Source organism: Vigna unguiculata, chromosome 11 (genome assembly GCF_037176805.1).
Source record: "Vigna unguiculata cultivar grain cowpea cultivar isolate G323 ecotype 2 chromosome 11, ASM3717680v1, whole genome shotgun sequence".
NCBI lineage: Eukaryota > Viridiplantae > Streptophyta > Magnoliopsida > Fabales > Fabaceae > Vigna > Vigna unguiculata.
Window position 1 is genome coordinate 3,436,396 of NC_140802.1, and position 19,901 is coordinate 3,456,296.

The window sequence follows — 19,901 nt, forward strand, 5'->3', positions numbered from 1 at the left end:
GGTCTACTGTTCGATTAATTTCAAATATTTAGACTGTTGTAGAGAAATACACCTAAGAAAAATTCTTTCAACTAAATTTTCAAGTCATAATATTATATCATTATGTTGTGAAATTCAAGGCGTAAGAAATGGTTTTTTAAACATCAAGATATGTTATTGAAAAGTTTGCAGAAAGTTCATCATGTTTTGAAATGACGAAAATGGCGAAGTTCATCATGTTGGAGGAGTGAAACATATTCATAAATAAGGTCTTCAAAACAATTTCATTACACAAAAAGATGCTAATGTTTCTATGAACATAACAACATAATATTTTATGGCCCTAAATTTGACCATCCACAATTTGACCATCCACAACTTCTTTCATTGGATCCAAAGCAGAAAAGTCAATGGCAGGAAATAAGATTTTGGCCTGCTCAATTGCAGCATCAAACCCATCTCCAAAGGAACGAGCAATAGCATCTTTAGCTTCCTCCACGGTGGCACACAACTCGGCTTTTTCTTGAGCAAACTCATTTTCCTTTTTCTCCCAAGAAAATTGATCTTCTCGTTTTTTTTCTCGGCATTTTTCATAGTCTTCATTCACTCGGAGAAGCTTGGCGTAGTCTTCGTCTCTCTCTTTTTCTGTGTCCTCTAATCTTTTCTTCAGTTGGGCGATTGTGTCCTTGGAGTCCCTTAAATCTTTTTGACTTTGTTCAAGAGCTTTGCCCTGTTCATCATGTTGTTCTCTGGCAGTCTTAAAAAAAGTCTCTAGGTTCTCAAAGACATTACCATTACCAACCTTTGAAGGAAAGGTTGAATTTCAACTGTAGTTTTCTTTGTCGGACCATGAAAGATCGACCCTTGGTTGGCGGTGGTTTGAGATGTTGTCTTTGCTGCAGTGTTACGCTCAGGATTACGGCGACATTTCTTCACATTACGACTTTCTGTTTGTTCCGAATCAGCGAGGTTAATTGCAAAAGCCTGAGTTCCAACTTTCTCTTTCTCCTTTTTCTCTAGGTTCTTCAATCTGCGCACTATTCCTTGACGTGTTAAAGCAACAGTGTTTTCTGCAAAAACATGATCAAGAAGTTGTTAACATTTCTTGGTTACCTATCATAAACGAGAATGGAGAACATTTTTATTAGGAAATATCGAGGAAAGTCTTTAGTTCTAGGGGGCGATTCTATTTAACAAAGATTGTGTCATGTTTGGTTAGCAGAATGGGTTAGTTCGATCCAATATTTTTAATGAACAGTGATATAGAGACAATATGCACTGAATCAATATTTACAACTTGTATAGTAAACTTACTGAGTGAGGTAGTTTTTCTATGTCTGTAGAAGAAAGATCTATTGAACGGAGATGCTTAAAATTTCCTACAGATTTAGACACTTAATGTTACCAAACTAACACAAAGATAAGACACACATGTACTTAAAAGGAGAGACAAAAAGGAACACATGTTCTATAATTTGTTTGTATAAATGTATGCAACGTTTGAGTATGAATCAAGTTCCCATCAAAAGATCCAACACTTTGACTTACAAATGAAAAATGACGGGTTCTGTTGGGTGTACCTTTTGGTTCATCGACTCCTAACCTGATGCAGATGTCCTTACCAACGTATTTTGCCAAATCATGCACAAGGTCGTGCATTATAAAACATTCAGAGGATTGTTGAAAGAATGACCGAGATAACATATCATTAAGATATTGTTCACCAACTTCTTTAGGACTTTTTCTGTGTAAAGAGCTTTCCAGCAAATTTTCAGCCATCCACAATTGAATTAAACACTCCTTGTCAAACACATAACCCTTGGGAAATAAGGCACAGGAAGCAAAACATTTCTTTAGATGAGAAGGAAGTTGGAGATAACTCAGAATTAAAGCAGGCAATATATTACTTTCATTTTTTGAGAAATCCCATATCTCACTTTTCATAATGTTTTCCCATTCGCAAAGGGATGATTTATTGCGTAATAGACTTCCCATTGTTTTCAAGGCTACAGGAAGCCCTTCACATTTTTCAACTATCTTCTTACCGATCTCCACGACATCTGGATCTGGTTGAGAATTAGCACCTCGGAATGCATGATGTGCGAACAATAACCAACAATCATCTTTTTTTACTGAATTTATGCAGTACTTTTCTGATCCCATAGTAAGAGCAACCTTCTCACTCCGTGTCGTGACAAGAAGCCTACTTCCTACATCCCCAAAACCAAGACTTCCCTGCACTTGTTCCCATTTGAATTGGTTTTCATTCCAAAAGTCATCAAAAACAAGAAGAAATTTCTTTCCCATCAATTTTTCTTTCAATCTTCTGTGAACCATCTCCAGATCTCTACTATCATCGGTTAATCTTGTAACACCCTCAAGAATTGCTCTTGATACATTGAGAACATCAAATTCGCATGGGACACTGACCCAAGCTTTAATATCAAATTTACCTTCAATCCTTGGGTCATTGAATACATGTTGGGCAAGTACAGTCTTTCCCATCCCACCCATGCCCACAATAGAAAGTATAGATAACTTGTTATCAGTGTCAGATGTGAGCCGGTTGAAGACAAATTCTTTGTCATCATCTCGACCATAGATTACACTTTCATTTGGCAAAGATGTATAAGCTAATTTACTGCCCGATCCTGATCCAACTCCAACACCACTACCCTTTTTCAAACCTAGTAAATCGCCTTGGGTTACGAGACGTTCCAGGTCCTCAATGAGTTGTTCCATCCTGGATTCAATTTCTATTTCAGAGAAATTGACAAAAGAAGATTTGAGGGAATTCCACACCTTGTTAGTGGCACTCTGAGACTCCTCTTCCACTTGGCTTTTTCGGAGTTGATAATCTATTTCATCCAAGAGATTCTCTGCATCAAACACAACACCTTTAGTCCTGAGAAGCCAATCTCTGACACGTGAATCTCTGAACTGCTTTTGTTCTGCATCATAAGCCACAACATCAATGGCTAGGAGCTTCGTCCTCAAGTCGTTGAGTCGCTTCTTATTGTGTTTTCTTGCGCGGAATATGTGCACAAAACGTGAAGCCAAAGTGTCGATAGTCCTCTCAACGAAAATAGAAACAAGAGCACCGGTAAACATTTCTGCTGTCATGGTAAGAATAGGAAAGTGAGTATTTTGAAGTGAAGCTTATGCCTTTGATTGGGTGCAGGACAATGGAAATAAAAGTTATAAACTAATTTTCGAATGATTTCTTTCCTTGATGCTTCGTCGTCAACTTGAGTCTTCCCACAGCTCTGTCATTCGCAAGCTGTATTCAACTAGCATGAACGAATGAGTGGTTATGATATAGTCAAGGTACAAACTTTCTTATATTTTTCCAGACTTGTCAATTATTACGTACAACAGTAGTAAGATGAATCACATCATCCTCCGCGTCTTCGCGAGTGAATTGGGTAGAAAGAACAAAAGGATATATGAAAAGACATATAATTGATGATTACAGAGAATATTGAGACCATGATAACAAAAAAAAAAAAGGTTTAAATATTTTTTTTTCTTCATAGTCCCTAGTGTTTAAGTTAATTTTAGAATTTTTTTTAAATTTTATATCAATTTAGTTCCTTTATTTTTTAAAATGTGTAAATTTAGTTTTTTTTATTAAATTTTGTTAAATTTATTTGACCTTTTAAACGTATTTTATAATAATATTTAAGTTAATATTGAAGTTAAAATGTGTCAAACGAATAGTGTAAACAATTTAAATACTATCATAAAATACATTTGAAATGTCAGATAAATTTAACAAAATTTAATTAAAAGAACTAAATTTACGTATTTTTAAAAATAAATAATTAAATTAGTCAAATATTTTGAAAAGGACTAATTTCAAATTTCACTGAAAATTAAGATACCAAAAATATATTTAACCATAATAAAAAAAAGTACTTATAAATGGCATAGAAAAAAAAAGATATAATAGAGAAAATAGTTGCAAATTAATGAAAAATAACAAGCCAGTGATGTAATGATAAGGGATATCAGATTGAAAAAAAAAATAAAAGATAGAGAAATAAAAAGTGATATATGTTGTGATAAGGGATGTAATGAGAAAAAGTAAAGAAAATAAAAATAAAGTAAAAATGGGATGAAAAAGTCTAACATGGAGTTGGTGTAGTACTCCAAGTTATACTATTTTTCTTTATTTTTATTAAAGTTGGATGCATTGTTTGACTTTTTTCATTTGACAAATATAAACTACTTAAATACATTCTATAATTAAGAAAATGTTAACTTCATTTATTGCTAATTTCTAGAAAAAACTAAAGCTTTTCGAATTTTGACGATTGTTGCTTGAGTGGTTGTTGATAAGTGCAGCTATGGAATTTGTTTAGACACAATTATCGGTAAACACTCTAGAAAAAAAATAATGAAAATAAATAATAAATAATTCTTTTCTAGTTAATGCATAAATTAATTTGTAAATTTGTATATAACTTCCATGAATCAACAGAGGAGTTGCCCGTGATATTTCTTTCTAACTTTAACTCCACAAGCTGCGGTTTCTTATTCAAATTTGTTTCTAATGATTCTCAATATTCTCCTCCTCACCAATTATTAAACTTCTACGAAGATTGATTTTTCCCAATCGTTGAATAGTTAGTTTCCTTACGTCAACACAAAGACGAACTCATCAATACATTTGGAGATTCTTCGATTTTTCCAAAATATGTACATTTTCACATCATTATTCGATAGTTCTATGAAACACAATTTGTAAGGTTACCACACAGACAAGAGTTTTTTTTTTTTTACTGATAAAAATATTATATATCTTCTGCTTTTATTTATATTGATAGAGATATCATATATTTGATTCTCTTTTATTATTATCAAATATTCTATTTTATTTTGTTTTTAATTTTTCCCTCTATATGATAGGACATCGTACTCTATATATTGAGCAAAAGGTTCTAATAAATCCTGAAGCAAACTCTTTTGAGTTGGTTTTTACCTAAACTTTCGTTGTGCGTTTTTTGTACGCATCATTTCTTCTTTCTCTCATGGCTTATATTTCTAGCATGGTATCAGATTTAAATTGTCTTTCGCATTTTTTTTCCTTTGTTGCTGATTTCCTGCCATGGCCAATACCCATGGTAAAAATTTTCGTGGTGGTTTCTCTAGCAATCGTGGACGAGCCCGCTTTCCTTGGTCTGGCGGCCGCAATCCTAGATATTGTGACCATTGTCGCCGAACCAATCATACCTCTGATTCTTGTTGGATTAAGCATGGTGTGCCTCAAGGCTCTAACCTACACACTAAAGTCCAACCTCCACCTTCGAAGCCCTCTGCTCATGCTAGCATGGTTGATATCGTCTCCTCTACTGTCGATCTTCGTGTCGGGAAGGATGACAAAGCTGAAGCTCAGTTTGGTTTCTCTAGAGAGCAGTATGAAGCTCTTCTCGCCTTGATTCAACAGTCTCCCAATGATTCTTCTTACACAGCTATTGTTGTTCATCAATGTACTACCAAACCCACATGTTTTGTTTTTCCCTTTACTTCTTGGATTTTAGATAGTGGTGCTACTGACCATATTTGTCCTTTTAAATCTTTATTTCAAAATCTCAAACTTATTTCTCTTATTTCTATACAATTACCCAACCAAAACTTTGTCATTGCTAAATTCTCGGGTACCATTATCTTGGGCAATCTTATCCTTCACAGTACTCTTTTCTCCCTGAATTTTCTGTTCAACTCATCTCTATTCCAAAATTGCTTAATTCTACTAATTGTCTTATGGTTTTCTCCCAAAATACTTGTCTTATTGTGCAGACAGATACCTTCCAGACAATTGGAACAGCTAAGAAACATCAAGGCTTGTTTTATCTCTTAGATAGTTCTCAAGACAGACATAACTTGAGTATATCCAACACAAATATTTCTTTACCACATTCTACTCTCATTAATAATGCTAGTCCTTGTAACTTGTGGCATATGAAATTTGGTAATCCATCTGATAAAATTTTACAGCTTCTTGTTTTTTATCATTATAATATTTTTTCTCCTTCTATTATTGCTTGTGATGCTTGTGCTTTTGCGAAACAAAAACGTCTGAAATATTCTTCCAGCACGAGTAAATCTCTTCAATTTTTTGAACTTATCCATGTTGATATTTGGGGCCCGATTTCCGTCTGTTCCATTGATGGATACAAGTATTTTTTGACTATAGTTGATGATTATAGCAAATTTACTTGGATTATTTTTCTTAAAAATAAAACAGAAGTCAGATCTCTTCTTCAAGACTTTGTTATTTTGACAGAAAATCAGTTTTCTTGCAAGCTTAAGAAAATACGTTCCGATAATGGCAAAGAGTTTCTTCTTAATGATTTTTATAATAGCAAGGGTATTTTTCATGAAACTTCTTGTGTTGCAACTCCTCAACAAAATGGGATTATTGAGAGGAAGCATCAACATCTTCTCAATGTATGTCGTGCTCTTCTTTTTTAAGCAAAAATACCCAACATTTTTTTGTTCTATTCCCTTAAATTGGTTGTTCATCTAATTAATAGGTTACCCACTCCTTTTCTCAGTAATCAATCTCCTTATGAATTAGTCTATTCTACTAAACCCAATTTTTCTAATCTAAAAGTTTTTGGTTGTTTGGCTTACGTTAGTTCTGCCACTACTGGAAGAACTAAATTGGATTCTCGATGCTTAAAATGTGTTTTCCTTGGTTATAAATCTGGAACAAAGGGATATATTTTGTATGATCTTCACTCCAAGACTATTTTTGTGACTAGAAATGTTATCTTTCATGAAAATATTTTTCTTTACTCATTCTCTTTGCCTTCTGATAACTCTATTGCTTCAATTGATGATTCTCATAATTGTGATATTAGCATGTATGATTTTCCAGTTTTACCTGTTTCACATGCCACTAACCTTACTACGGACCCGGTTACTAGTATTGTTTCTGATAATGCTAAAGTTACTAATCTTGATCTTAGAACATCTCATAGAGTGAAAAACAGGCCTTGATACTTAGATCAATATTATTGTGGTGCTGCTTTCACTTCATGCTCTACTTTTTCCACACCTTATCCAATGCATTCTTTTGTTTCTTATGATAATTGTTCTTCTGACCATACTGTTTTTTGTCATAATATTTCTACCCAAGCTGAACCTTTCTCCTATAAAGAAGTTGTTCAACATGACTGTTGGAAACAGGCCATGGATGTTGAGTTACATGCTCTTGACAGAAACCAAACTTGGACTTTAGTTCCTCCTCCTTCTGACATCAAGCCAATTGGTTGTCGCTGGGTTTACCAACTCAAACATAAACCAGATGGCACAGTCGATAGGTTTAAAGCACGATTGGTGGCTAAGGGTTTTACTCAAACTGAGGGGATTGATTATTTCAAAACTTTCTCTCCTGTTGTTAAACTTACCACTGTCAACATCCTTTTAGCCTTGGCCTCTGCAAGTGATTGGTTTATTCATCAATTGGATGTTGACAATGCTTTCCTCCATGGAGACTTACATGAAGAGATCTATATGAAGCTTCCACCTGGTTTTTCACTTCCCCAACCAAATCTTGTTTGTAAGCTTAGCAAGTCTCTATATGGTTTGAAACAAGCCAGTCGTGATTGGAATAAAAAATTAACTTCAGAGCTACTTCTTCTTGGTTACACGCAAAGCTCTGCTGATCACTATCTCTTTGTGAAGAAATCTGCCTATGATATTACTGTTTTATTGGTTTATGTCGATGATGTGGTTCTCACTAGCAATAGCATTGCTGAAATTAATGTTGTAAAAGCTCATCTTCATTCTAGATTTCATATTAAAGATCTTAGCCCTATCAAGTAATTTTTGGGCCTTGAAGTTTCTCGTTCTCTTGATGGATTAATTTTGAATCAAAGGAAATATTGTTTGGACCTCATTTCAGAGGCAAGGATGCTTGGATGTAAACCTGCACCAACACCATCTGATCCTTCTATCAAACTTCATGCCGACGAGGGAGCTCTTCTACCAGATCCTTTTTTCTTTCGGCGTCTGATTGGACGATTACTTTACTTGGCCTGATATTAGTTTTGCTGTCCAACAACTTAGCCAGTTTGTTTCTTCTCCGCGTGAACTACATATGCAGCAGGCTTTACGGATCATTCCGTACTTGAAAAATGCTCCTAGATATGGCCTTTTGTATAAATCCAACACCTCTTTTAAAATTCAGGCGTTTTCTGATTCTAATTGGGCAACATGTGCCACTACTCGACGCTCTGTTTCTGGATATTGTGTTTTCTTAGGCACCTCTTTGGTTGCTTGGAAGTCTAAGAAACAAACCACTGTTTCACGGTCTTCCTTTGAGGTTGAGTATCGTGCCTTGGCATCCCTGGCATGTGAACTACAATGGATTCAATACCTTTTTCAGGATTTGCATTTTTCTGTTCCTACTCCCTACATTGCCTTTTGTGACAACAATTTTGCTATTCACATTGCCAAGAATCCCACTTTTCATGAGAGAACCAAGCACATAGAACTTGATTGCCACATTATTCGACAAAAGCTTGTTGACGGTCTTATTCATCTTCTCCATGTTCCTTCTAGAAGTCAACTTGCTTATATGTTTACTAAGTCCTTACATCCTTCTACTTTCCGAGTTGCTACTTCCAAGTTGGGCCTTTACAATCTTCATGCCCACCTTGAGAATGGGTGATAAAGATAGTATATATCTCCTGCTTTTATTTATATTGATAGAGATATCATATATTTGATTCTTTTTTATTATTATCAAATATTCTATTTTATTTTGTTTTTAGCTTTTTCCTCTATATGGTGAGACATTGTAGTCTATATATTGAAGAAAATGTTCTAATAAATCCTGAAACAAACTCTCTTGAGTTGGTTTTTACTTAAACTTTCCTTGTGCATTTTTTGTACGCATCCTTTCTTCGTTGTCTCATGACTTATACATTTATAACATGTACTTGTTCCCATTTATATTGGTTTTTGTTCCAATTATCATCCAAAACAAGAAGAAATTTCTTCCCCGACAATTTTTCTTTCAATCTCCTCTGAACCATCTCTAGATCTCTACTATCATCAATTGATCTAGTAACATACCTAAGAGTTGCTCTTGATTCATTGAGAACATCAAATTCCTGCGAAACACATAACCAAGCTTTAACATCAAATTTATCTTCAATGCTTGGATCATTGAATACATGTTGGGCAAGTGATGTCTTATCCAATCCACCCATACCCACTATACAAAGTACAGATAGGTAGTTGCGAGTGTCAGATGTGAGCCAATCTAAGACAAATTGTTGTGTATCTTTCCAATTTGCTTCTGTTCATGTAGAATACATAGACACTATCACCATAGTTGTAACGGTTGTGCTTTAGAAGGCTTGAAAAAAAATCTGTGAATGAATTAAAAAAAAATGTCATAGTTGGAACATAATGACGCCAGCTTCTTCTAATTAAAATCTTGAAAAAATTGAAAAAGATTCAAATATAAAAACACAAACACAAACAAGTCTATCCATATATAAAAAATCCACCATTAACAGAAAGTTAAAAATCCATATATAATCTTTTCATTTTCTTATTCCGATGGAATACATGCAAAATGAATAGATGATGCATACGTGGAATAATCAGTGGCCGTGAGAAAAGCCGCCGTCAACCCTAAGATCAAGGCCGGTGACAAAGGCGGAGGAGTCATCAGAGGCCAGAAAAAGCACCGCCTGCGCCACCTGTTTGGGCGTCAGCACCACTCCCTGCAGTCTCGCGTATTTCCGGTAAGCTTCTCGCGTCTCCTCCTCGCTCGTCCCTCGAAGTTTACAGGTCAACGGCGTTGCCAACCCATTGGGTGAGACGCAGTTCACCCTTATCCCGTGCTCCGCAAGCTGCATGCTCGCCGAACGCATCAACCCCAACACTGCGTGCTTCGACATGATGTAGTCAGTCCCCTTTAGACCACCCTGGCTGCCACCCACGCTCCCCGTGCACACTATGCTTCCCCTCACGCGCCCCTCCACCATCGCACGCGCCGCGTGCTTCACGCACCCCGCCATTCCGCGCACGTTCACCGTGAACAGCCTGTCGAGTTCGGACATGTGGAGCTCCGCCACCGTCTGTTTGGAGGGACTAATGATCCCGGCGTTGCTGAACATTATGTCCAGTTGACCGTACGCTTTGACCGTTGACTGTACCAGTCTTTGGACTTCATCCTCCTCCGCCACATCGCAGTGGAAGTAGCTGCACCTGTCCCCGCCAATGGACGCCGCCACTTCTTTCCCCAGCTCGTCTTGGATGTCAGCGATGACCACCATTCGCGCCCCTTCCTCCGCGAATAGCCTCGCCGTGGCTTCGCCGATGCCGCTGGCGCCTCCGGTGACAATTGCTATTTTGTCCTTTAACCTGAGAGCGGTGGTAATGGTGGTGGATGCAGACTCCGCCATTATATGATTGTGTAGCGGTGGTGCTCGCAAATTATTGAGTCACTTTATTTATAATGGACTTTGCTTTTCTGATTAAAATATATGTCACTCGTGGAACATTTCTAGTATTATATTCTGTTTCAATAATAAATACAAATGGACAAAAATAGTGCCAGTACAAATAAATGTTAATAGTTGTGCTGTAGAGTAAAGTCACCACTTTACTCTCTTGTTTTCTAATTTAAGAGATATTTCCTTTTTATTTGACGTTCAATTTATCTCTTTCTTCCCTATTGATTCATATCAGAGTAATATACCCACTAATGTTACCGAGGAGGATTAAGTTATTATTTACAGCATTAAATAATAAATATTTTTAAGGATATCGTGATGAAAGTCACTCCCTATGCATAATATCCACATTAATAAAACATGTGATAAGTGCTTTTAGGAATAGAATGTATTGGTGGGCATGTAATTTTCGTAACATACCTTGGGGTTGTGTTCCGAATTGGAAAATTCGGAATACATGTTTCAGAAGTGCAATGAGAGAAAGGTGAGGGTTGAGGTGCAGAGAAAGGTTGAGAAAACAATGGGAGTGCATGAAAGAGAGTTTTTTAGATCACAAAGAGTGTGTAATTTTTGCACAAGAGAGCAAAGAGAGAAAATTTCAACAAAATTACGAGTTTTATTTCGTCGCCAATGGATTGGAATGAGACTTTAACACCATGTTTGTAATACATGGTTCTTTATTTTTATAGTCGTGATCGTCAATTTGTGATTAAAAAAATTAATCTTTTATTATTATTCTATTTTAAGTTATTTTTTAAATTTAAGAACATCATTACTATTTTAAATGTACTGGTCGGTAATATACACTGATTTATATTTTTTGTTAAAAGAAAAGGTGAGGTAGAGTGAAACCAAAATCCGGTGAATTGATTTCAAGTTAAAGATTTAATTTTTAAAACCTTCTAGCCATTCAAAAATTAGTTTTAAAAAGTCTTGAAATTTATTTTAAGCTTTGATTGCAAATATCATATTATTAAAATATTTTCATTTTTTTACTTATCTATTTTCCATTTATTAAAACATGTTTTGAAGCATGTTTTGCGAACAAGTCCCAGCAATAATCTTCTTTTAATACTGCAAGAGATACTTTACTGATCGCATGGTAACAGCAACCTTCTCACTCCGTATAGTGACAAGAAGCCTACTTCCTTGGGCCCCAAAACCAAGAGCTTTCTGCACTTGTTCCCATTTGGATTGATTTTCGTTCCAATTGTCATCAGTTAATGTTGTAACACTTCAAAGAATCGCTCTTGATACATTAAAAACATCATAATCCTGTGAAACACTTATCCAAGCTTTAATATCAAAATTATCCTCAATCGATGGATCGTTGAATACATATTGGGTAAGTGAGGTCTTTCCCAATCCACCCACGCACAATAGAAAGTACAGATTGATTGGTGTGAGGTTAAATATATTTTTGTCCTTCAAGTTTGAGTAAAATTTGAAATTAGTTTTTCTTTAAAATTTTTTATTAATATAATTTTTCATCTTTAAAAGTACAATGATTTAATCCTTTTAATCAAATTTTGTTAAGTTGATCTGACGTTTCAAGTGCATTTTATGATAATATTTAAATTGTTTACATTGTTTAACGCATTTTCGCTTCGATATTAACTCAAATATTATCATAAAATATATTTGAAATGTCAAATAAATTTAATAAAATCATGTTTAAAGAACTAAATTCATGCATTTATAAAATTTAAAGACTAAATTATATCAAAGTTTTAAAAAGAAACTAATTTCAATTTTTACTAAAAATTAAGAGACAAAAAACATACTTAAATCTTGTTGTAAATGTTAGATGTGAGTCACTTGAACACAAAATCTCTGTCATCGTCTCTGCCATATATAACACTTTTATTTGGCAAAGATGTATATGTTAATTTACTCCCGAATCTTGATCCAACCCCAACACCACTATCCTTTTTCAAACCAAGAAAATCGATTTTTGGTTGCAAGATCTTCTAGGTCTTCAACGATCCACTTGGCTTTTGAAGAGTTCATAATCTATTTCAATGGCAAGGAGCTTCATCTTCAAGTCACTCAGCTGCTTCTTGTATTTTCTTGCATGAAGCATGTGCACAAGACAGTAAGGAATGTAATGAGAAAAAGTAAAGAAAATAGTAATAAAGTAAAAGTTTAACGCCATATTAATCTCTCTGTTATTTTTATTATTTTTATTAAACTTGGAGATTTTAAACTTCCATCCTCTAATTAACCAAGTATTAACTTCATTTATTACTTACTTCTAAAAAGTACTTTTTCCAAAGCATGCCGAATTTTGACAATTGTTTCTTCTATGGTTGATGATCAAATAACTGCAGTTGCGGAATTTGTTTAGACATATTTATCTGCAGGCACTATCGAAGAAATAAAAATTAATAATTTTTTTCGTAAAATTTATTTTATGTATAAATTTATGTATAAAATTTTTTTTATAACTTCCATGAAGAATGATTTTTTCCTATTGCTGAATTTGGAGAGCAAGTCATCTATTGACATGTCGGAATACCAGATGGACAAAGAGAAAGGAATATGCATTCTTCAATCAATTTGTACAAAAATATCTAACTTTTGAGTATCCGTCAAACAGTTAAAACCCATCAAAAGAGGGTCTTTTTTCCTCCACCTCCAAAATTTCTTCTACACCTCCAAAAAATGTTTAAATTCCAAAAATACCCTTTGGCCATTTAATTGAAACCACACATATCACATCTTCAAAATTACTTCCGGACATCGACTTCCAGTGAAGAATACTTTCGAAAGTCAAAAAATATAATCGGAAGTCGGCTTCTGAAAGTCAAAACATATAACGGGAAGTCAACTTCCGAAAGTCAAAATATATCACTTGAAAATGAAAAATGGGCTATTGCTGCGTGCACTCCACTTTTTTCTTCCCACACTCCATAAAAGCAGTACTTCCGAAATTACCCCTCATAAAAATTTATGATAAAAGTCTCTATACCTTCTTATTTTTAATATTTTCAAGATTTCAGAAGTATTTGTAAATCTAAAAATATATTTCAAAACATCATGAAAATACAAAAAAAATATATATATATATTCTAAATTAAATATTTAAAAAAATATTTTCAGATTCAATTTAACTCAAATCGAAATAGACTCAAACTAACTCAAATAAAAGTGGTCTTGTATTTATCCGAGCCAAAACCCTACTTGAGTCAAAACTCGATTTGAGATGGATCCGACCTAAGTCCAAAATGAGCTGAGCGCATCCGTTGTAACCCAAAGGAGCATTATGTTGTATAATAATTGTAAAACTGAATTCAAACGTGGTAATTGAGATAACTCGGGCTGTATTAATATCATTACATTTTGAATACATGATAACAAATATCATTTTATTGGGCTTTTGATAAAAATAATACTGAATTTATGATATAAATAAAGAAAAAAAAATTAAGTTCGTATTTTGTAAATGGATGAGAGCACCTTAAATATTCTACATAATTATATAATTATTTGCTGATTACTTTACATAAATAATATTGATGCTAATATCACTTTCACTCATAAAATTTATAATTATATATACATTTTTTATAAATATTAAATATATATCTTTTATGGATTTTAACTGAGTTAATATGAGTATTTTAATTATTCATTTATTGATTGATGGTGTAAAAACATCATGGTATCTAATCTTCCTATACTCACTTTCTACTTTCTGTAGTTAATCATTATTAAATCATCTTATCAAAATGATTGGAATAAAATTACTAGTAAGAAAAATATTAATAATGTAAAAATAGTTTAAAATTTGAATTTATATATGACTATATTTTTAAGACATATGAAGTTATTTTAAAAATGATTCACTTTTTAAAATTTATATTTTGATGTAATTTATTTAAACTTATTTTATAAAAATTACATTTATTTATATTAATATTTTAATATACAGTTTTATTTAAATTATACTTCCAAAATTAATTTTTTGGTTAAATTACTTTTTTTTCTTGTTTTGGTCAAGAAGTGTCAATTATAGTAAGAACATCAGCAAGATCTATACAAGAAAAAGATGGAGTCTCAATTTAACGAAGGAAATATTGTTTTATTTCTACAAAAATTGGAACTAAATTGAAACTAAAAACAAATATAGAGACCAAATTGAATCATTTTAACACGTAGCCTAACTGTGAAATTACATGTGTAAAAAAAATTAAAAATTAAAAAAATCTAGAAAAAACCACAAATTAACACGTGACGTTAACTTTAATACCGTTCGGTCAAACTTGAAGATAAAGACCAAATTGAATTTTTTCTAAAAAAACATGACCAAATTGAAACAAAAAAAATTAGAAAACCAATTTGACACTTCTTAAAAAAAACAAAGATCAAAAGAGGAATTTAACATAATTTTTTTATCTGATTTTATATTTAAAAATTTATTTTCAAATTATTTTATTTAAAATTAATATATATATATATATATATATATATATATATATATATATATATATATATATATATATATATATATATATATATATGTGTGTGTGTGAACATATTCATGAATATTTACGGACATAATAAAAAGTCAACAATTATTTTTTCAGATATACTAAACATATAGCCAGCTGGTTGGAGAGATATGTAGAGGAGTGTCTGAATTTGACTTCAAGAACATCTTAAGTGATGAAAGAATACATAAGGCAATTAATGAATTGTTATACTTTTATTTCTATATTTTTTTTTTCATTTCAATTATGTTGTACTTTTTATTTGTTAGGTGTTCTATATTATTACAGAATATAATGGGACTTCATTGTAATACCTTGTTATGTATTCAAAGTTTTATTTAATTGTTCATTTTCTCACGTTTACCCCTACAATACTACATACATTGTGTTAATATATATATATATATATATATATATATATATATATATATATATATATATATATATAATTAACTGAAAAATAGTAAAACAGTATCTCCATTAAAAAATTGAGTATACAACTGCTAAGAAAAAAAATAATAATAACAAAATCAGTGTACAGATCGAAAGATGTGGTGTCGCAATATTTAGTTTTTTAAATATTATTTTCAAAACAAAAATCTATTTGGTAAAAATGAGGTAACTTGTTTTTTTAAAAGGATTTTGTAAAGCATTTTGCCTTTCTCAGAAAAAAAAAACGTTCATTATTAATGAACTTTTGAAGTTGTAAGATGTATGACTATTGAGTTTGGGGAAACTCTAGAAAAACCTTTTATACTCACATTATTATTTTTCTATAATAGGTTTATTTAATTAAAATGGTGTTGGTAACAAATCCTTAACAAAACTAGGATCAATTACTTGATTATGTGTAAAAACAGGTTGTTTTATACTTTTTAAAAACAAACGGTGAATGTTAAATTGAGTTTCAAGAGAACCTCCAATATGTGTGTTGCCATTTACATATTTTAAAAATAATATGCACCTTAAATAAAAAATAAATAAAATGAATTATATATATATATTTTATTTCTATAAGTAAAATATTTGAAAAAAGTAAATAAATTTTACTTTCTACAAGGGAATTGACAAGTACATAAAGTCATTAACTCGTTGTTCAACAATACATTACAGAAGAACAAGAGAAAATTGGAAAAAAAAAAACTGTTAAAACTGAAAATCAAAATAAAATGAAATTAAAAATTAAAAACTGGTTTTGTATGTTAATTAAAAATCTGAAAACCTAAAATTAAAAGAAAAATTATACTTTGACTCGCATTTTTTTACTCTCATATTTATTTCATAATATGGTTTAGTATGAGTCATAGACTTATTGAAAGAAAAAAATAGTAATATATTAATCAATAATTCACGTTAAACCACGTCATGAAATAAAAGGTATAGTTGAAAAATAGGATTCTTAATATCATTATTTTCTGGATAAAAAATCACCCGAGAGAGAGGATCTTACACTTAAAATACACTTGATTACGTTGACGTTTTGTCACATCTGATGTTAATTTTGTTTGTTGGTTGTTCCTTCGATGGTGAGAAAGAGAGAAAGAGGATTGGGAGGGGACAAAGAGCATGTAATTAAGGAAGTAATAAAGAAGAAAGATGAAAGAAATGCAGTAGTAGGTGGTTGTTTTCTCATACATACATATTCTTTTATTCTTTTCTTCGAGAGTTTGAAGATGTAAGGGTGAACACATATGTGGAAAAGCGTGCAGTGGCAAAGTTCAAGAAAAAGTAGTGTTGATAGAAACAAGGAATAGTCAAGGGCATAGCAGAGTGATAATGCAGAAGAGAAAAGGTAAGAGAATTGGTCAAGTCACGCTCATTCAATTCATTTCATACCCAATGGAATTAACAAAGGCGTTCAGATGCAAGACACAGCTCCATAGTGTTGGCACTGTCTAATAAATGCCAATGACATTCACAATTAAACGTAGTAGTGTGACTCATTATTGTGTTGAGTGGTTTTACTCAGAACAAGCAACTGCTATAAATGCTCTTCTTTTACACCTTCGTCTAATCATCTTTTTCTCCCATCTAATCTTATGCAGATACAATTGATTCAACCATTGTTCTAGACACCAGTAAACAGATATGTTTATGATGAAGTGTAACACCAGCTCAAGTTATATTTGACCATAAATTTTGTAAGATTTGACCAGAGTGTGTGTTTTCATTACTAGAACAAACTTTTCTGCAATTAATAATCATAATCATTATCTTTCAGTGCCAAAAATTATCTTAATTTTGTTAAATTAGATAAGTGAAATATGTACTGGAGGAGAAAATATCTTTTTTTATTCTTGGTAAGAACAGTAAAATAATAATAATGATTAAATATGGTCAGCTACTTTATGTTGACGTCATATTTAAGTTTCTACCTAGAAGTTCTGCAATGATGTAAAGGAAATATTAAAATGCAACTTGAACTTTGAGGTATCATGATCTTCAGAAGTGTTGTGAAGATTGCAGTAAAACTCTTAAATATCCTCAATAATAATATAAAAAAAGAAGTAAATATAATCATACAATGCATTAAAATTATGATATTAAGTTAATCATCTTCATCATAATTTTGACCATATATCAGTTATGTGCCTTTTCTCACAAACTATCTCTCACCAACATGATTTCTTTCTGTCTATGTGAATATTAGAACAGTCTTTGTGCTGAAATTATGCAGAAGATGAGTAACAATGGCAAATAATAGTGAGCTTGACATTACGGAAACTTAGACAGCACAATGTAGAGTAATAGTATTTCCAAATTGACTTGACTTAGGCAAGCACATGAGGAATTGCTTACATTATATGTATATAGAATTGAAGAATATGACAGCGTTGTGAGTCCAAATTTATACATTGTGAGAGTGACAAAATATGCAGGTGGTGGAGATAATCGAAGATGATGGTAATCAAGAAATGAACCATATTAAATGAAAACTTTAACTAAAGTAATTAATTAATTAATTACCTATTGCATGACTAAATATGTGGTGAAACCCTAGGAGCGGTTGGCAGTGTGGCGGTCATCGCCGCCGCCAGCGGCGCTCTGATGCTGAAGCTGGTTCAGTTGCCCTAAGCTGGCAGATATGTTCATGGCCAAGAGGCTTGCATCGTAGTTGTTGCCTCCGTCGAAGGTTCTCGCTACTTGTTGGTGTTGGTGGTCTCTGGGGAAAAACTGGTGGTGGTGGAAGTGGTAGTGGTGGTCACGGCCGAAGGTATTGGTGGTGGTGGTGGTGTTGTTGTTCTGGAGGTGGTGGTGGTGGAAGGCGGCGGCGGATTCAGACGCCATGAGGGTGTGATTGGTGGTGATGCTGCTTAGGTTTTGGTACCTGGAGAGTTCAGATTTGGCGCAGTAGAGATCCATTTGAAGCTGGCGAAGTTGGTGCTGTAACAGTGATATGACTCCGACACAGCCATAGACAGGATCACGGAGTCTCATCTCAGCTTCATAAGCAAGGGAATTCACAGCATCTTCACGTTGGTGAGGGTGCAAATCGTTGAGAAGCTTGGTGACATTGCTGGCTCCGAAAATTCTATGAACATTTGCGAACTTCTGAGGTTGGTCGGGAGGGAAATAGGGTGCAAAAGCACACTCGGGTTGGCATTTGCGACGCAAGAACTTGCATGCTGCACATGGTGAATTTGAAGAGGCCATGGTGGATCACACTCACTTTCTTGAACAATTTTCTTCCCTAGTAGCTATAGATAGCTGCTATCTATCTACTACTATCTCTTTCTTTTTCTTTCTCTTTCTCTCTCACACCACCACCATTAATTTCTGTGACGCATTCACCATGTTTGTTATCACTATATTGTAAAATAATGATAAATAGTAATAAATGTTATCAAGAAAAAAGAGAAGTGATCAATTAATGTGTGTGTTAGATGGCCAAATCCATTATTTTAGGCATCTTTTTGGTACTCTCCATTATTTTAAGCTACACACTCTTTCCCCTCCCCAATTCTCTTCTCTTTCATTAAATTTTACAAAGCCAAGTTATTATGAATAATTTATATCCTTATTCTCTTCAAAATTTGGTTATTTTAGTAAGGGAAGAGGGAAACAAATATCTAGGTTAAAAAAATAAGGGTGTGTCAACTGGGTTTGGTTAATGGAATAAAAAAATTTGGGAGATCCAAGAGGGAGAAGATGAAAAAGGCAATGGGATTGAGGAAAATACAAAAGTGACAAAAACAAGGAATAAAATATGGATATATAACTAGATTCAAAGATTGATTTACCAGTCCAATTTCATATCCTGAGACAAAATCCTTGATCCTTGTGCTGCTGACACAGGAATTGAAGACAAAACCAAGAGCCAGAGTTTGTACATGAAGAAGGAGGTGCTGCCTGTGGAAAAAAATAATGTTGAATGTTTGAAGGCAGAAGACACTCCCTAGTGTAAGTAACAATGATAAATTCATTGTTTAACTTTGAACCATGGAAGGGTATAAATATAGGGAGAAGAACTTAATTAATGTAAATTGTTATGGTTCTACACTCTATATTCTACTCTTTTTGAGTTGGGTCAATGCATAAATTTTCCATTTTCTCTACTCATAATTCTTTAACTTGATTGACATGTCCGTTTTCCGCTTCTTAGTTTGTGTGAGTTTTTGTGGGTGATGAAGCGATGAGGAACTAGAAACCAGAAGATACCTTGGAAAATTGATAAAGATATGAAAACAAAAACATATTTGCATTGTTAGTATTGAATTGGTGGATATTCCAACGGTGGAAAGAAGTTTTATATGATGTAGAACAAATGAAAATAATAAAAGTTGTATAGTGACAAGTTTTAAGGGATTGTATTTGTTGGGAATCCAAGTATGAGTTAAATTCATATGGGATAGAAATGAGAAAGTGGATAACCATATAAGAATGAATATCCATATATTCATTGTCTTAAGATTTTGATTTGAGAGTAGTATCAATGTTTTATATG

General features: G+C 33.0%; 1 protein-coding gene and 2 pseudogenes across 3 annotated transcripts; all 3 read right to left on the reverse strand.

Annotated features, from left to right (window-relative positions):
• Nucleotides 1-218: 218 nt before the first annotated feature.
• LOC114170060 (putative disease resistance RPP13-like protein 1) lies at nucleotides 219-3,287 on the reverse strand (annotated as a pseudogene). Its single transcript, XR_014986511.1, has 2 exons — nucleotides 1,560-3,287; nucleotides 219-1,049 (listed from the first exon to the last, which is right to left on the reverse strand). The product of XR_014986511.1 is annotated as a putative disease resistance RPP13-like protein 1 (transcript).
• Nucleotides 3,288-8,998: 5,711 nt separating this feature from the next.
• LOC114168693 ((+)-cis,trans-nepetalactol synthase NEPS1 pseudogene) lies at nucleotides 8,999-10,467 on the reverse strand (annotated as a pseudogene). Its single transcript, XR_014986510.1, has 2 exons — nucleotides 9,597-10,467; nucleotides 8,999-9,368 (listed from the first exon to the last, which is right to left on the reverse strand). The product of XR_014986510.1 is annotated as a (+)-cis,trans-nepetalactol synthase NEPS1 pseudogene (transcript).
• A 7,174-nt stretch (nucleotides 10,468-17,641) lies between these two features.
• On the reverse strand, nucleotides 17,642-19,318 carry AS2 (Lateral organ boundaries (LOB) domain family protein). Its single transcript, XM_028056177.2, has one exon. The coding sequence runs from the start codon at nucleotides 18,608-18,610 to the stop codon at nucleotides 17,954-17,956; it is 657 nt and encodes a 218-aa protein (XP_027911978.2). The 5' UTR covers nucleotides 18,611-19,318; the 3' UTR covers nucleotides 17,642-17,953.
• Nucleotides 19,319-19,901: the final 583 nt, after the last annotated feature.

What these genes read in the sequence shown, in the direction of transcription:
- AS2 (XM_028056177.2), bottom strand. Translation starts at nt 18,610, where the DNA reads ATGGCCTCTTCAAATTCACCATGTGCAGCATGCAAGTTCTTGCGTCGC.